The sequence below is a fragment of the Castor canadensis genome, chromosome 17 (assembly GCF_047511655.1).
Source record: "Castor canadensis chromosome 17, mCasCan1.hap1v2, whole genome shotgun sequence".
NCBI lineage: Eukaryota > Metazoa > Chordata > Mammalia > Rodentia > Castoridae > Castor > Castor canadensis.
The window spans coordinates 11,334,537-11,353,578 of NC_133402.1; the positions used below are offsets into that span (position 1 = coordinate 11,334,537).

Below are 19,042 nucleotides of genomic sequence, written 5' to 3' on the forward strand. Positions count from 1 at the left end.
TTGCCCAACACTCATCTTGTGCCAGTCTCACCCCACACCTCAGCTGGGCCCTTAAATCACCACAGCAAATTCTACAGAGCTCTGTGGTGACCTGACCCAAGAAGGGCAGGCAAACCCAGGCATCTGTGCCCTTAATGGGCTCCTTCATGTCTTAGGAAATTTCCACTTGCAACACCTTCTGCCCAGAACAAGTTGCTCTATGCAAATACTGTGCCACTTCACATAAAGGACTTCACTTAGGCATCTGCCTACAATGTTATCTGTGAGAGGTCCTGGAACCAATCTCCCGTGGATACCAAGGGATGAGAAATGAAGTTACCCAGAGAAGTGGCAGTGATGGTCAAGGTGAGGTTAACTGAGGTGTGCTGGGTTCTAAGTCAGGGCAGGAAGAAAATGATGTTTCATTTCATGTCCAGCCTCACGGCAAAGCCCAAAGGAAGAGTGCCTGTCCTGTGTCCTCATGGGCCAAATAAATGTGCCAAGTGGCCTAGAGAAGGATGGCTCTCATCTCTGATGTTCAGAAGAGAGTAAGGAGAGAGAGAGAAAGAGAGAGAGAGAGAGAGAGAGAGAGAGAGAGAGAGAGAGAGAGAGAGACTATGAAATGATAAGTTAAAAAAAGGTTTCAAGAATCATTATCACAATAATGGAAAGGGGGGAAAAAGTTGAAAACTTTTACTGAGAAAAAGTAAAATGTACAGACACAATTTGTTAAAAATTACAAAGTCTGCCTCCTCAGACACCAACATTTGACATTAACTGTTGCCTACCACAAACATATTAAATCTAGAATTCACAGGTAATATTGCTTAGTGCTGATGAAGTATTTATACAGTACCTGGGAAGTTTTTCCTTTCATTTTTATAACAAAAGCAAGAAAGCCCAAGGATAAGAAAATCAAACAGAACAGAGGGGAATAAACTGAAATGTAGCCTTTTGATTTGTTGCCACTTATTCTAACTCCCCAGAGGCAACTGCTTCTGTTAAAGAGATTCTGCTTCATTCCAGAACTTCCCAGGCAGTCACATGAAAAGCTACTTGTTTAGTGGTGATCATAGACAAGCATAGCCATACTATCCATTACTGTACAAATGCTTTTCACATATTTAAATATCTTTCCACATTCAGCAGTTAACAGCAGTAGGACAGTACACTTACTAGAGATACATGAAAAGGTCTAACTAGTTCCCTGTGACTGGACAATTAGGAGATATGTCTAAGAGAAAACAATAGTTAGCACAGTGAGGTGATGGATAAGCATCTCATATGCAAGCTCCCCACCAGAATAAAAGGCAGAGATTTTGCCTGCTTTGCTCACTGATGAAATCCCAGCACTTGGTATAGTGTCTGACACAATCGACAGTCCCTGGGGGTCAGGGGATTTCTTCCTGTGTATACGAACCTATTTGGGCATTTCAGTTTTCTATATATATTGACCAATCACCCTCCCAAACAATTGCTTCACTGTACATTCCCACCCATAGCTTTTGGTTTTGCTTTCATCATCACCGGACTTCATCTTCAGAGCGACATGTCATAGAAATAAGGCATGTGTGTATTCATTTCTTAGTGCTACTGTAACAAGTTTTAGTGCCAACACAAACTCATTATCTCCCAGTTCTACAGATGAAAAGTCCAAAATGGGACCCTGGGGTGGTCCTTCTGGAAGCCTCACATTTTTTCACTTTTTTCAGCTCTTAAAGGCTGAGTTCCTTCACTCCTGGCTCCATCCACAGCATTCTGGCCTCAGTTTCCCCTGTCACATGGCCTCTAGCATTGACCCTCCTCCCTCCCTCTCTCCCTTATAATATCCCTGGGGATAGTATAAGAATCTCTCCATCTTAAGACCTCAACTTAATCACATCCACAAAGTTCCCCTTGCCATGGAAGATAACATACAGGTTCCAGAGATTTGGATATGGACAATTATTCTGCCTACCACAGGTTGGAAATCGGGTTTAAATTTCAGCCTTGCCACTTACACACATATTTTTAAGTATGTGTTGAATCCCTATTTACCATAACCAAATCTAAGAAAGGCAATAATTAGCTCTGTGTCTTGCCCAAATTGCATAACCTCCCTGGACCTTTAGTTTTTGGGTTTTTTAATTATTTACTCCTTTATTATTATTATTATTCATTTATTCACATGTGCATACATTGTTGGACCTTTAGTTTTTCACTTGCAGAACTGCAGAGGTTAAAAGTCTCTCACAGGAGATGATATGGATAAAGTACCTGCAGACAACTCTTTCCACTTAAGCAGAACTCAGGAATTATTGCATGCTGTTTTCATTCTGATCAAATGTAAACGAAATACCGGCTGAAGCATCAATGATACAAGGAAACAGATTCTTTCACAATCTGCCCATGTGAATATAAACTTCTAGAATGAAATGAAAACTTTATAGGCGTTTTCTCTTCAGTCCAGTAATTATCCATTTCCAGAAACGTGTCTTAAGGGTATGGATGAATTTGAATTTATGTACAAAAGTGTTTAGTGGAATATTATATGCAGTGCTGGGATCGGGGGAGAACAGAAATAAAGTAAATGACCACCAATAACAAATTAAGTAAGTAAGTAGAAATTTCAACAGCGACACACAACACTTGATAAAAGACTATTATCATGTTCAGGGGTCCCAGATATCAGCGACAAACTCAGGTTCTAGAGGAGGGTATTCAGTATTTCATTAAGGTAAAAGAACTATGTGTGCGCACGTGTGAGGGGGAGGGGAGCCCTAAAAGTACAGCGTTCGCGATGTTAACGGTGGTTATTTCTACGCAATGGAATACCAAGTGACTTTTACCTTTTTTTTAAAGTTTTTATTAGTATATGATAGTTATGTTGTGACATTTCCATGTGTACAAACATTGTACCTCAGTTAGTCCATCCCCTCCATTATTTTTCTTCCCCCACTCCCCTTCTTGAAATGACTTCAGCAGGTTTCAGTGTTCCATATTCATACATGTGTAGACGGCACTTCAACCATAGTCACCTTCCTTTACCCTCTTCGTTTCCCCTCCCCCTCCCACTATTCCTCTCCCCTTAACATGACCTGGTCTACAAATCCGACTATAATGCATACAAACATGGAAGTGCCGCAAGGAAACTCCCTGTATATCTATCTTAAACAACAAAAAAACCCAGCGATTTCTTCTTCTTCTTCTTCTTCTTCTTCTTCTTCTTCTTCTTCTTCTTCTTCTTCTTCTTCTTCTTTTCTTATACAAAGTCTGAGAACAGGAGGACGGAACAGGTCCTGCCTGGGGTGGGGGGCACCACTGGGAAGGGGGAGGATGTGGGGAAAGGGTGTAGGAGGGTGAATATGTGCAAATGCTGTGTACACGTGTGTGCAAATGGCAAAGTGAGACCTGTTGAAACTGTTCCAGGAATGGGGGGATGAAGCAGAATGGTGGAGAAAGTGAATTCAAGTAAGAATTTTTCTAAATGCCACAATGTATCCCCACCCAGCACAAAAGCAACAACAAAAACATGAATGACCTAGTCTACATCTGGTCCTTCATTGCTTAAGTGTCTGTTCGTTGTTCAGAGCGGTTTTGCCTTGGTATTTTACCTGTAAGTATATTGTACTTTACTCAATCAAATCCCCTTTATTACTCTTCCTTAGCCTTTCTCCCTACCCTGCGTTGTTCAAGTGCTCAGTGCGTTTCACTGAGTATTGTTCCTACACAGAAGTGATGCGTTTCAGTAGTAATCACTCTCTGGTTTTTACTTTCGCTTACCTGTGCTTTGTATTTTCTAACAATGAAGTGGAGTAGGGGTTTCCATACAGAACTCCCCTACTTCCCTTTCTGGTATTTACGTCTCCGTAGGAAACAAATGCGACCCAATGTCGCCCTCTAGTGGAGGGTGCTGCGCGGACGGCTTATGACTTTTGAAAGGCTTCTCGTATTCAAGGCCTTGCGAAGCAAACAAGAGACAGAAATCCGTAAACTATTCTGCTTATTTAAGAATTTTTAAAGGGGCAAGGGAATTAATTGCAAAAGTAAAAGCCAACACTCACCCTGGGAAAAGGTGCTATTAATACTAGGCGTACTTGGAATACTGGCTATTAACTCTTTCAACTTTCTATGTTGAAAGATTAAGCTCTCCTTAGGATTCCTCCTCCTCTCCTTGCTTTTTTGGTAGCTCATGTTCCAGGTCTAAACACCAAGGGAAGGAGCCTGAAGCCCCGATACTCCAACAGGACCGAGCTGTAACTCCTCCTGAATCTTCGATTCCTTTCGACTTCCCTCGGGTGGCTCTCGTCTCAGCCTCGGCTCTTCGGCTACATTCGGCTGACTCGTCTCCGCTCATACTCGGCTCTCTTCGTCTAAATTCGTCCTACGGTCGACATGAATTCGGCTTTATTCGTCTAAATTCGTCCTACGCTCGCCTTCGACTAGGCTGTCTTCGGCGACCTTCGTCCGGCTCTTATCCCGGCCTCGGCTCTCTTCAGCTACGTTCTGCCCGCGTTCGTCCTCTCAGGCTCGGCTCTCTTCGGCTACGTTCGGCCTGAGCTCGTCTGTATTCGGTTCTTTCCGCCTGCGCTCGGCCGCGGCCCCGGAAGGGCGCCAATGGAGCCGGGATTGCCGGTCCAACGGATGGCTATGGCGCCGCTGCTGGAGTACGAGAGACAGCTGGTGCTGGAACTACTGGACACAGATGGACTGGTCGTGTGCGCCCGCGGCCTCGGCGCCGACCGGCTCCTCTACCATTTCCTCCGGCTGCACTGCCACCCGGCCTGCCTGGTGCTGGTGCTCAACACGCAACCGGCCGAGGAGGTGCGGCGGGACTGGGGAACCCCGAGGGAAAGATGGGGGGCTCCCGAGCGGACGCAGGCCCTGGCGCGACTTCGAGGCCTGAGACGCGGACTGAGGGGCTCCGAGGAGAGGGGAGGCATTGAATGGGGGACTTCTAGGGGGATACAGGTCCCGGACGCTGCGCGAGGACACTGGGAATGGGAAGGGTCCCCCGGGGAGAGGGCATAGGTCCCTGAACCTGCGTGGACAGTGTCAGGGATGGAGGGGGTCCCCGGGGGGACACAGGTCCCTGACACTGCGAGGACACTGACAGTGGATGGAAGGGGTCCCCGGAAGGACACTGACAAGGATGAGAGTGGCCCCTGGAGGGACATAGGTCCCTGACACTGCAAGGACACAGACAAGGATGGGAGCGGTCCCCAGAGGAGTCAGGTCCAGGACCCTGCATGAGGACTAAAAGAGGAAGGAGCTCTGGGGGAAACAAGTGGAGTGATTTGAGGTGGAAGTGGGGGAAAACTGAATTTCCCTGCAAGGAATGGAGAGATGTGTAAAGGAGAATCAATAAAAATAATGGGGGAGTCCCAGGGCTGGATATTAACGGTGTTTGGGGGAACAGAAGAGTAGGATCCCTAAAGGGGAACAATGATGGAATGGGGATGATGGGGCATGATGGAAAGGAGAAGCTGAGGCTGTGGACCCTGTAGGGAAAACCTACAGGGACTGAGGGAATGGGGTCAAGAAAGGAAAGGAGCTGGCATCCTAGGATATGGGGCGGGTTAACATAGCGGTTAAGGAAAACAGGTAACCTTGGGGAAGATGGAATGGGATATGCCTGTGCTTGGGTGTGGTGAGAGGGGACACAGTCAGGCCTGACAAATCTGATGATTCCCTAGGTGGAACAGACGTTTGCTTGAGGAAAACATCAAGAGTGACCACAGACTTCTGGAGGGTGGGACTCTATCTGATTCTTCTAGGTATCCCCAATGTTTGTCACAGGGCCTCATGCAACACATGGTATCCAATGTAAGCACTGCTGAACTGGAAGCTAATGAGCCACGAGACCTGTTGCATTTCAGAAGTCCCTCTTTGATGGTTTGGGACAAAATGAAGTTTCAAACACTGTTTGGGAAAAGGAGTTCCTTATTATTTAACTTCTCACTGAGAATGATGCGTGGGTGCAAGCCTGGTTTGTGAGAAGTAGTTTCTAGGTAGAAGTCTTTTAACTCAGAATCTTAAAAAAGGTTTTGTTTTTGTTGTTAAAGTGCTAGTGATGACTGAAGCATAATTATACTTAGTGTAAATCCTAAAACAAAACCAAGCAAATACCCTAGTTAAATGCGGAATGGTTGGTGTGGTCATTATTAAGTTATCTCTTGAGAAAGGCAGTACTTCACTTTAAGTACCTGCAGCCTATCAAAAACTGGCCTGAATTAAAACAGCCTGCTAATGAGTTTGGTTTGATTTAGGAGTATTTTATCAATCAACTGAAGATAGATGGAGTCGAACACCTCCCTCGCCGTGTGACAAATGAAATCCCAAGTAACAGTCGCTATGAGGTTTACACACAAGGTGGTGTTATATTTGCAACAAGTCGAATACTTGTGGTTGACTTCTTGACTGACAGAATACCTTCAGATTTAATAACTGGTAAGAATTTGAAGTCTTGTCATTCCTTGCATATAAATGTGCACATTTTTATTTTTATCTCTCTCCTCTGCTAAACTCTATAAACTAGAACCTTCTTGTGGGCATCCCTGGATCTTTTTGGTTCAGCGTCGTGCTTTCGGCTGTTGGCACCATACCTGTCACATTATAAATGCTCAGTAAACGTCTGTGACCTAAATAAGTAACTGAGGTGTCATGTATCACTTAATGAGAGTGATACTGATAGTAGTGTGTCCTGAGAACTGCCTTGTGAACATTATAGAGTAACTTACACAAACCTGAACATTGTAGGTCAATGACATGTGGCCTCTTGAAGCCATCAAGAGACAGAGTAAACATGAGATGTATGAGGCTGCTGCCTGTGTTAGCACACTGTTCTACAGTAAACTTTTTTATAAGCAGAGGAGTATAGTCTGAAGTGAGAATAGCCAGGCACTGGTTTCTCACACCTGTAATTCTAGCTACTTGGGAGGCCAAGATGCAGAGGATCATGGTGCAAGGCCAGCCCAGGCAAGAAAGTTTGTGAGACCCTGTCTCAATAGAAAAAAGCTAGGCTGGTGGAGCACCTGTCATCCCAGATGGCAGGAAGCTTAATCTAGGAGAATCATGGTCCAGGCTGGCCTGGGCAAAAAGCGAGACCCCGTCTCCAAAATAACCACAGCACAAAGGGCTAGAGGAATGGCTCAAGCGATAGAGCATCTGCCTTACAACCATAAGGCACTGAGTTCAAACCCCAGTACCACCAAAAAATATGTAAAATAAGGATAAAAAGTACAGTATAGTAAATGCACGAACCAGTACATAGTCAGTTTATTATCATGAGGTGTTACGTACTGTGCGCAGTTGAATTACTATACTTTCATATAGCACAGTAGGTGTGTTAACGCCAGCATCCCAAGAATAGGTGAGTAATGGGTTGCATGAGTAATGTTACAACAGCCGCTAGGACATGAGTGGTTCTCAGCTCCGTTATAATCTCATGGGACCAACATATACCGTGGCATGTCGCCGACTGACTGTGCATGACTATGTGTAGGATCACCTTTTCTTGTTTTCTAGGCTTATACTTGGTAAATGCTTATAGTTGTCCGCCATTCGCTTTTAGCACTTACGGGTTTGAAATGTTTAAAAACGACCTTTGTGGATTTCCAAAAACATTCACTTTTCCTCTTTATAAGAAAATGTTCCCATGATTTGAAATTGAATGGTGTCATTGCTTAATTATCTTTTTTAAAAAAAGGTTCAATTTTTGCTATAATTAATATAGAGAAGGAGCCCATTTTCATTATTGCTTGTCCTTTCAGAAACCTTCACTGGTTTCCCCAAACCTAATTGAGGGCCCTGCCTCTGCTCCCTGAGATTACCCCCTTCTTTACTTCTCCCCAGTGATTGCTCTGCAAGCACTATGTTATATTTGCCTGATGTCTGTCCCATTCATGAATAAGCTGCTTAAGCCCAGGAAGGACTGGTTCCTCCTGAGCCAAACCCCTGGTACAAGACAGAGAGTAAACATGTCATGGTTGAATGAATGCTGGTGAACATGCAGTGAACTTCTGGAGGGCAGAAAAACCATGAAACCCATAGGCATACTTCCTGTTGTATCTGTCATATTGCCCTGAACCTAGAAGACCCTAAAGAAGTATTTAATGACTAGGTGGTGAGCTGGGTGAGGGAAAGTTTTCTTATCTTTTCTAATATCTATAACCATTGGAAATGGTGGCACAGTCTTGCAGCCAGACTCTCCTGACGCTGAATACCAACGCCCTTCTTGTAGGTTCCTTCATTTTCATGAGCCTCAGTTTTCTCAATCTTAAATCAGGAAAATTGTGCCTTTTAGAATTATAAGGATTAAATGAGAAAAAGTCAAATGCTTACTACAATGCTGAGTAAATAGAAAACGTTTAATAAAGAATAGCCAAAAAATGGCTTTTTGCAACCAGAAATCTGGATGCATCGTAAAGTCTGTTTAGTGTTCACTGCTTTCTTGTAAGCTTGGTTTAGGTTTTCTATATATTTTTAAGTAGCTAAAATGGAAAATAAGTCTCAAAACTACCACTAGGTGTCAGTAATACACTGCGACTTTTAGTTACAGTGCACCCTAATTGGGCAGAGGGCAGTCCAAGTTTAACTTACAGGTGGCAATCCGTGTTTCTGATCCAGCAAAGAGAGTGGACCTGCTACTGCTTTGTGGTTGAGTGGGATGCACATAAATGCCAGAAATGAAATCTCCCAAGTTCTTCATCCTCCTTAGCCACCCCCAGAGCCCCCATAAGAACTCTCCCCAAAGTGCAGTCTTGTGTGTGTGACCCTCTGGAAAGTACTAACTTGTTCCCGTATTACCACTATTACATTGTGGTTGTTAGTCACTCATTCCCTCTGCACCCTTGCCTAGGTGCCCCTGCAAGTAGAACTCCCAAGCAGAGGGAGAACTGCAAATATCTACCCAGATTATACTTCTGAAAGCAGTGAGACAGAACAACAGCAGTCTTTGCTAATGCTGACCCTGATATTTCCAGATAGAGTTCAGAACACACTCAGGGAAATTTTTATAAGAAAGTTAGTTACAAATTAGTTTTGTGTACTGAGTTGCTAGAACAGCTCTATATTGACTCAACACACACTTAACTTTCTAAGGGTTGCTTGTTTGGCAGGATGGGTGCCAAAGATGGTGGTGAGCTCTTGAGTTAGATGGTCTGGGGTGGAGCTTGCCCTGCCCCTGCACCAGCTGTGTGCCCTCTAGGAAGTTTCTTAACTCCTCCGTGCCTGTTTTCTGCCTGTAAATGGAAGAGAGTAAAGGCACTTTCCACCCATGGAATATTATAAGGATGAAATGAAATTTATACACACAATGAGCATTCTGTGATCATTCCCTGGTGTGTGACAATGTTTGTGTCCTCAGGCAGTTCACTGCAGGAGATAGGTGCACAGTGAAGTGATACAGTACAGAGCAAGGTATAGAACATCATAGCGGCATAAGAATTTAAGCAGGCTCTTTTGGAATAAAACTATTCCATGAAACCTAACCTGCTGAGGTTAAATGACAGTCCTGAGGTGGCCTAAAAAGAATGTGACGCCGCACATGATTTGCAGTCTCTAACCCCAGCCTAACCCCTAGCCTCCCACTTGCTTGCTGGATGACCTTAGTCAAGTTGCTTCCCTTACAACTGATGAATGAGTTAAGAAAATATGGTATGTGTATACACACACACACAAAATAGAGTTCTGTGCAGCTATGAGGAAGAATGAAACCACGTGGTTTGAAGGTAAATGGATGCAATTGGAGGACATCATGTTGAGTGAAGTAAGCCAGCCTCAGAAAGACAAAAGCTGCATGTTTTCTCTCATATGTGGGAGATAGACACAATACAAATAAAAACAATATTGTGAAAAACAGGTCACACTAGAGGGAGGTCACATACAGGAGAGGGAGGGCAAAAGAAGGAAGTTAAGAAGGTGAATATGGCAATAGCCAAGTTATGGAAACAGCCAAGATGCCCCAGCACTGACGAATGGATTAAGAAAATGTGGTATCTATACACAATGGAATTTTATGCAGCCATGAAGAAGAACGAAATGTTATCAGTCGCTGGTAAATGGATGGAATTGGAGAACATCATTCTGAGTGAGGTTAGCCTGGCTCAAAAAACCAAAAATCGTATGTTCTCCCTCATATGTGGACATTAGATCAAGGGCAAACACAACAAGGGGATTGGACTATGAGCACATGATAAAAGCGAGAGCACACAAGGGAGGGGTGAGGATAGGTAAGACACCTAAAAAACTAGCTAGCATTTGTTGCCCTTAACGCAGAGAAACTAACGCAGATACCTTAAAGCAACTGAGGCCAATAGGAAAAGGGGACCAGGTACTAGAGAAAAGGTTAGATCAAAAAGAATTAACCTAGAAGGTAACACCCACGCACAGGAAATCAATGTGAGTCAATGCCCTGTATAGCTATCCTTATCTCAACCAGCAAAAACCCTTGTTCCTTCCTATTATTGCTGATACTCTCTCTACAACAAAATTAGAGATAAGGGCAAAATAGTTTCTGCTGGGTATTGAGGGGGGTGGAGAGGGAGGGGGCGGAGGGGGTGGGGGCAGGGGGGAGAAATGAACCAAGCCTTGTATGCACATATGAATAATAAAAGAAAAATGAAAAAAAAAAAGAAGGTGAATATGGTTAAGATACTTCCTACACAAGACTTACTATAGAATTTTAAACCTGTTGAAATCACCATAAGAAGGGGACTAAGGTAGAAAGAAGAAAATAGAAGAAATGAACCAATTCGGGTTATAATACATATGTACATGGAAATGTCACAAGGAAACTCCCTGTATAGCTATCCTAAAAAAACAAAAATGTCTTTTTTTCAAAAGCAGAGAAAAGAAGATAAAACAGGTCCTGTCTGGGGATTGGTACCAGTGGGAGGGGGAGGATATAAGGAAAGCGTGTAGGAGGGTGACTGTGCTGGAAATATTACGTGCTTGTGTATCAAAAAGGAAAAATGAGACCTGTTGAAACTATTCCAGGAATGGGGGGAGGGGAAAAAGGAGAACGATGGAGGGGGTGAATTCAACTATGATATGCTGTAAGAACATTTTGTAAATGTCACAGCGTATGCCCAGTAGAACAGTAATGTGATAATTTTTAAAAGTTGCTTCCCTTTCTTGGTCTCATAATATCTACTACGTAGAATTAATATTGGGAGTGAATAAAATAAAAATCTATGGAAAAACCTAAACACGTGCTTGGAGTGGTAGGTCACTCCTCCTCCATTCTGGGTTCTAAGAACATGGTATCCTTTTGAACCACATCTTCCTCATGTGAGCATCACCTTCTCTTTAAAATGCCAGTTTCATTATTTTTAATGTTACGTAATAATTTAAACCCAGGCTAACAAAGTGTGGCCCATTCATAGAGCTGTTGGAAGACTCACCCACCAGATACAGAATATTTTCTGAGTAGTAAGTTAGTATGCATGTGTGTTGGCAGTTGGTGAAAAATCCTTTGTCTATAAATTTCTAAATTTTTACTATATTTGAAAAACAATTTGATTAGCTGGAGTAAATTTTAGTTCTGTCCACCTTGATGCAAAATTTAAGACAGAATATAGAAGCAGGATCTGAATTGAGTTTGGGGTTTTTTTTGTTTTCATTTTTGTTTTGTACTGTACTGGGGTTTGAACTCAGGGCCTACACCTTGAGCCACTCCACCAGCCCTTTTTGTGATGGTTTCTTTGAGATAGGGTCTGCGAACTGTTTTCCTGGGCTGACTTTGAACCTCAATCCTCCTGATCTCTGCCTCCAAGTAGCTAGGATTACAGGCGTGAGCTGTAATCTCTGAATTGAGTTTATTAAACTATGAGAAGGGCTCATAAATATATGTATATGGTCACCAGCTTGACTTAGGTCAAAAACTCTGAGAATTGTCATAGAATAATTGAATTTTTGATCCCAAAATGATGTCTAACACCCTAGCATCCTCTCTTTTCTCCCTACCTTATCACTGATTACACTGCATCAAAATGGGTCTCATTTTACAAGAACATGTAGTTGTCCTTGTTTTTGAGATTCAGAAGTGCCATAAGCACACACACAGCCCCCAAACCATGCATTAAGTATATTTACTAAAGGGTTTTTTGGGGGAGTAAGAAGGGTCGTTTCTTTTTTTTACGGGAACAAGGTCTCAGGACCCAGGCTGACCTTGAACTTTTGATCCTTCTGCCTAAGCTGGGGTTACAGATGTGTATCACCATGCCCATTCTATTTTAAATGGACTCATTTACCTCTCGAGTGAGTATATCCTGATTCTGAAAATTAATCTAACAGGTAATGCAGATGTTGCCCAGACTTCTGACATACAGCTCTTTTGTGTGGTCCTCCTCTGATTCAGATTTAAGAGGAGGACTAATGACCTGCTGTGCTGTTCCCTCGGCCCAGGTGGCTCACAAGGCTTCCTTCCTCTTCTCCATCCTTCCTTTAAGTGGGTGTCACTGCACTGAAACCGCCGCCTAACATATGTAGTCCCTGTCCTTCTCGGGTTCATTTTTTTCTCTGTAGTACTTGTGACATAGTAAATATTTTCCTTACTTACATTGTTTACTGCAAGTTCCACAAGGGCAAGAGTCGGTATCTGTTTATTTGTAGCTGTGTCTTCAGCCCATCTTGGTGCTTGTACTTCTCAAGCAGGCATTCCAGAAGAATAAACAACTAGTGACTGAGTGAGCAAAGGTGAGAGTGAAAATCAACTGTCTGTCCTGTCACTGAACTTCTTACTCTCCCTCAGGCATCCTGGTGTACAGAGCCCACAGAACAATCGAGTCTTGTCAAGAAGCCTTCATCCTACGCCTCTTCCGCCAGAAAAACAAACGTGGTTTTATTAAAGCTTTCACAGATAACGCTGTTGCCTTTGATACTGGTTTTTGTCATGTGGAAAGAGTGATGAGAAATCTTTTTGTGAGGAAGCTGTATCTTTGGCCAAGGTAAATGTCATCAGGTGACACATTTTTGTGAGAGGAAATGCTGCACTCAAATGTAAAATTGAGCACATGTGCACTTGAGAGATGCCCATTGGGTTCATGATAAACACGTCCAAATGTAAATAGGGGAGTCACCACATTTGTGATTCTTTGAAAGTAGAGATTCGAGTTATTTTTCTGGTAGCCCCTCAATTCCATCTAGGGACAGAAGTGTCACTCCTTATGTTTGGTGAAATCCCCAGGAATCTAGAGGCCCAAATATGAAACAGTTTTGTGTGAACTGCAGATTAATTGGGCAAGATCACCACTTAAGCTTTGAATATTATTCATCTGGGACTATGAAGAATTTGTATTAATTTCTAAGAAGAAACAAAGTTTTAATTTTCTTTTTTGCTACTGTATGTTTTGATACGACAATAAATACTTTAGGTTCTTTCAAGACTGGTACTTGCAGTAGTGTTTTCCTCCTCAGATTATACATTATTTCGGAGGAAGGGCAGCAAACCTCCTGTAAGCGACCAGATAGTAAATATTTTGGGCTTTGCAGTCTGTGTTCTGGCAGAATCGCTGAGCTCTGCTGTGAACACAAAAGCAGCAAAGACAATACGAAAGCAGCGGGCGTTGCTGTGCTCCATGGTCTGTAAAATCTCTGCATTTGACCAGACAGTAGTTTGCTGACCCAGCCCCTTTTTGAATGATGCTTCTATTCGTGGAGGTCCAAAATATTCTTAAAAACTCTGTCATTTTGCTTGCCATCTTGTTTGTTCCCTAACTGCATTTCAGAAACCCTTAGAGCATTAAACTGAGACCAGAAAACCATTTGCCTCCTTAGGTTCCACGTAGCAGTCCACTCATTTTTAGAACAGCACAAACCTGAAGTAGTAGAAATTCACGTTTCCATGACCCCTGCCATGCTCACCATCCAGACCTCGATACTGGACATTTTAAATGCCTGCCTAAAGGAACTGAAATGCCATAACCCGTCCCTGGAAGTGGAAGACCTATCTTTAGAAAACGCTATTGGGAAACCTTTTGACAAGGTACTCTTTTCTTTAAAGCACAGTTTGCTGTACTGTAATTTTACAGAATGCAACTTATGTTAATATTGCAATGTTGTTAGTAGGAATTTGCTGTGAGTTTCGAGTTAAACTGGAGGTGATTTAGAGTATAGCTGCTTTTGTTTACTGGAAAGTAGTGACTTGCAGGGAGACGGGAGATTTGTGGCTTGGCACAGAAGCATAAGTGTGATTTTGCACTTGTGTAGTAAACCATCTCTTATTTTAAATGTAATCAAGAGGAGGATAAATAACATTTTTGCTCTGAGGTGACATTTGGATATCTACAGGTAGAAGAGTTTTACATAAGAATGTCATAATTGTGCATGAATTTACGATCTTTTTGGGATAAAAAATAACATGGATGAGTTTTCATTGCTGAGAAATGTGAAACTTGCTCTGTCTTAAAATTACATTCTGAATTGAGAAATGGTGAGACTTCAGTTCAAGGAATTTTTATCCTAATTTTTTATTATAGACTAATATTAATACAGTATATGAACCTCTAATCCTATATGAATTATAAATTCAAAAAATGCTAAATTTTTAAAATTCCAAATAGCTTTATTTTTGTTGGTGGAACTTGTGGCTATCTTTTAAACTCTGAATCATTTTCTGTGGAACTGTAAATAATGTATGGTGAGTACAATGAAAGAAGAAGAATTCTCATTTTTTTTGGTTCTTTCAAAAAGTCAGTTTACTGTGAAATATTATTATGAAAACAAATTTCACATATTCTGTTCCTCCATCTTAAAGTGTGTTATAATTTAGTGTGTGGAAATTAAACAACAACGACAAAAACCTTTACATTCTCTTAGTGGAATACATATGTCCCTAGAAAAAAATGTAGCCTGCAATATTTTACACTAGATTTCTGTGCATCATCCCTGGGCTAGTAAGAATCAAATCATTGTTTAGATATTCTATATTCTTTCAGTAATTAGTAGTTGCACCTAAATATAGACATAGTTTGCATCTTGTTTAAAAAATTATCCTTTTACAGTTCTTTTTACAAAAGAAGCATGTAGTTGTATGTCCTAGTTTGTCTAAGATCATCCCAGTCTCTACCTTGTCCTGGAGTGACCATTTATGGCATCTCATTTCATTTTTACAAATGTCTCTGTTTGGACAATAAATTCCGTGGTCATCCAAATACTGCTTCTGCTCAGTATTAAATTTGCTAAATGAGATGCTACGCAGTGACACTGCCTGTATGCTTAGAAACAAGTAATCAAGCTTTTCTCTCCTGTCAGTAATGTAAACATGTATACAGATTGACTCCATCTTAGTAAAGATTGTAGTAATGACACTATTTCAAAAATTAAACATCATTATTAGAATTTAATGAACTTCAGTTTTCTATCCACTTACTTGCAGAATACCATTTGGAAATGTTATTGTGATAAAATAGGCATACCCCAAAATTTACCATTTTAGCCATTTTTAGATATACAGGGAATAGTCTTTATTGAAAGTAAATTTTGTGTTAAGAACAGCTCTACTGAACGTATCTTAGCAGTACTAAATTTTATTCTCATTTTAGACAATCCGCCATTATCTGGATCCCATGTGGCACCAGCTTGGAGCCAAGACTAAATCCTTGGTTCAGGATTTGAAGATATTACGAACTTTGCTGCAGTACCTCTCCCAGTATGATTGTGTCACATTTCTGAATCTTCTGGAATCTCTGAGAGCAACAGAAAAGGCTTTTGGTCAGAATTCAGGTGTGAGATAAAAATACTAATACATTCTAGGAGCTGATTTGAATAAAGTGTTAGATTTGGGAGGGAATAAGGTATGGGGAGTGCTATATTCAGCTACATGTTATATACTAAGATCTCAAGTTACATTTATGTTCATTGCTCAAGGATGTAGGTTTTATTGATAGCTAATGTTTCCGCCTACTTAACTTCTGTTCTGTATAATGATAAATATTCATATCCATTCCAGGCAATTTTATTTCAAGAAAAGACTGTGTATAGTACAGACAGTCTTCAACTTAGAAATAGGTTGTATGTGCTCTAGAAGTTTAGTTGTTAGGAACTTGAAATTCATTTCCCTGAAGAGACAGTAAGGGATGGGTTTTATCAGCTAGAGTGCTGAAGACTGAAAAGATTTTCAGGGTAACATACACATACAACTGGCGACCATTTTTTTTTCCTACCAACAGTACCCTTCCCCATTACACAGGAGCCTTGGCTTCTAGGCACGATTTAATACAGTTAGTAATTTTTTTCCGCCTCCTCAGGAACATTCTTAAGTAATGAATTATAAACACATTACAATAGAGAATACTTTGATTGCTAGTGCATTTTCATATGGCTGCCTTTGTTTATGCAAAGGCATTTTGTGGTGCTAACTACCATAGCACTTTTGCACCATATTGGAAATGTCAACATAGTGAAAAAAGTCAAATAATGTCTTAACAATATTGTGAGAAAAATCTTGACATCACACACTCCCTGAAAACCCCGAGAAGTCTAGGCCACACTTTGAAAACCACTGGTCTAGCCAAATGGTGGCAGAGGCCACAACAGTAAAAGGAGGTGAGGTGTGGTTGGTAGTGAACAAGATGGTGTCCTGCTGTGTATGTAGGTCAGGTGCTTTCTGAGACTGTTTCACAATTAACCATTAACTGAAGCCTTTTTTCCCTTCTGTTTATATCAGGTTGGCTATTTCTTGACTCCAGTACTTCAATGTTTGTAAATGCCCGAGCAAGGGTTTATCATATTCCAGATGCCAAAGTGAGCAAAAAAGGCAAAATGTCTGAAAAAACGGAGAATAAAGAAGGGCAAGGTATCTCATAGGCTTAAGTCTTTCCATGTGTCTTTAAGTATTCAGTGTGGAAACACTTGTTAAGTTCAAGTGTCATTTAAAATCTCTTTCCTTATCTCAACCAGCAAAACCCCTTGTTCCTTCCTATTATTGCTTATACTCTCTCTACAACAAAATTAGAGATAAGGGCAAAATAGTTTCTGCTGGGTATTGAGTGGGGGAGCGGGAGGGGGTGGAGTGGGTGGTAAGGGAGGGGGTGGGGGCAGGGGGGAGAAATAAACCAAGCCTTGTATCCACATATGAATAATAAAAGAAAAATGAAAAAAAAAACAAAACAAAAAAATAAAATAAAATAAAATAAAATCTCTTTCAGCCACATGTTAAATGTACATGTGTATGTATATATTGCTTATGCAATCTATGTTAAAAGTATTCAGCATGGCAGGTTTGGAATCCATTGGGAGAAGATTCCAAATTACAAAGGCCAGATATCAATCAAGTGTATTCTTACTGCTACATAAGAATATAAATTGATTTTTCTTTAAAACTTCAAAGGCATTACTATTTGGGGCACTTAAAGTCCTAGGGAAACATTTTAACATTCCTTTTAACCTTTAAGAATGTAAATATAATCGAATGAGACAATGATGGATTTTAGTCAAATACCTATCTAATAGATACCAAATATTTTTAAAGGTATGGTTAATACTTGCTTTCTGCCTAGTTTAATTAAAGGTCTATCTCAAAGTTTGATTGCAGTCTACTTTTATCCCTGTTCAGGATTATGAAAATCATGAGGATTTTGAAATAAGTATTGTCACTCAGTACTGACTCGTCACTTTGCAGAGCTGCTTAACCACAGTATCACATGAGCTGTGTGAGAGTTGGTTTGAGGCACCAGAAGTAGTCCTTTTTCAGGAAAGTAGATTCTATTAGGAAGAACTGGCCTTATGGCATGACACTGGTGGTTTCTGTTGTACTAAGAGCCTTTTGGATAACAACTGTCATCACATAGAAAGAGGGAGGTTCTTTTATTTCTACACAGAAACAAGAAGGGAACTGGTCCTGGAAAGCAACCCAAAGTGGGAAGCACTGACCGAAGTGCTGAGAGAGATCGAGGCTGAGAATAAGGAGAGCGAAGCCCTGGGAGGCCCAGGTAGGACATTGGTTTCAGAATCTTTCAGTTGAGTCTTAATTTGAACCCTTAAAAAGTAACTCATTACTTTGTATATAACACACAGTGGAATAAATGTATGATGAACATGGAGACCTCAACTCCATTCATTTCATGTGACTACTCTCCTGTGGAGTGACATTGACCTACCCCTAGAAGAAAAATCCAAATTTTAGACCTGTTCTCTTCAAACATGGGTAATTCTAGTAGATTAGCACAGAAAGCTAAACCTGAACTGTAAATTTATAAGTAAACCCAGATAGAAAAATATTTTTAAAAATACCAATTGAGCCGGGCACTGGTGGCTCATGCCTGTAATCCTAGCTACTCAGGAGGCAGAAATCAGGAGGATAGCAGTTCGAAGCCAGCCTGGGAAAATAGTTCTCAAGACCCAATTCTGGAAAAAAACCTATCACCAAAAAAATAGGACTGGGGCTGGGGGAGTGGCTCAAGTGGTAGAATGCTTGACGGGGCCCTAAGTTCAAACCCCAGTACTGCCATAAGAAATAAATAAACAAACAAACAAACCTATTGAAACCCCAATACCACCAAAAAAAAAAAAAAAAAGTCCTATTGAGTCTTTGCATTCCTGCAAAGCAGTAAAGGTAAGCACTCAGTCCTTATATTAGTAAATGTCTTAATGATGCTATCTCAGAACTTATGGTGCTGTGGTTTAAGACCCAGAGTTATATATAGATGCTCAATGTAGAAAAAGTGAAAAGGATTTTTTTTTTTTTAAGGCCGGGGCGGTGGGTGAGGGGAGAGATTTCCTCTAGCAGCTATGTTAACATTGTTAATGTCAGTATATCTCCTTCTAGGTTTTCTTTCAGGTAGTTTCCATGTCACATTGTTAAAGTCATATTGTAAATAATGACTTAAATGATATTATTATTTACATATCATTAAATGATTAATGATATTTTAAAATGATATTAACATTTTTAAAGCTCTCAAGACATATTAGCTCACTCATTTTTTTTCTCCTTTTGTCAGTACTGGGGTTTGAACTCAGGGTCTTGAGCCAAGTGCTTTACCACTGAAGCCATAGCCCCAGTCCTGGTTTTTCATAAAGTTTTCTTCAATTTTCATTTCTTTTAGCAGCCTAAGAGTTCTTCTCTTTTTCAATTATTTAA

General features: G+C 41.0%; 1 protein-coding gene across 1 annotated transcript in view; it reads left to right on the plus strand.

Annotated features, from left to right (window-relative positions):
• Positions 1-4,430: 4,430 nt before the first annotated feature.
• Positions 4,431-19,042, plus strand: part of Ercc4 (ERCC excision repair 4, endonuclease catalytic subunit) — a 32,386-nt gene continuing 17,774 nt past the window's right edge. Inside the window, exons 1-7 of the mRNA XM_020185033.2 lie at positions 4,431-4,782; positions 6,228-6,408; positions 12,713-12,908; positions 13,738-13,945; positions 15,504-15,684; positions 16,628-16,756; positions 17,781-17,891. Of these exons, the coding sequence (XP_020040622.2) occupies positions 4,576-4,782; positions 6,228-6,408; positions 12,713-12,908; positions 13,738-13,945; positions 15,504-15,684; positions 16,628-16,756; positions 17,781-17,891 (1,213 nt within the window). The 5' untranslated portion in view covers positions 4,431-4,575. The remainder of the gene's footprint in view (positions 4,783-6,227; positions 6,409-12,712; positions 12,909-13,737; positions 13,946-15,503; positions 15,685-16,627; positions 16,757-17,780; positions 17,892-19,042) is intronic.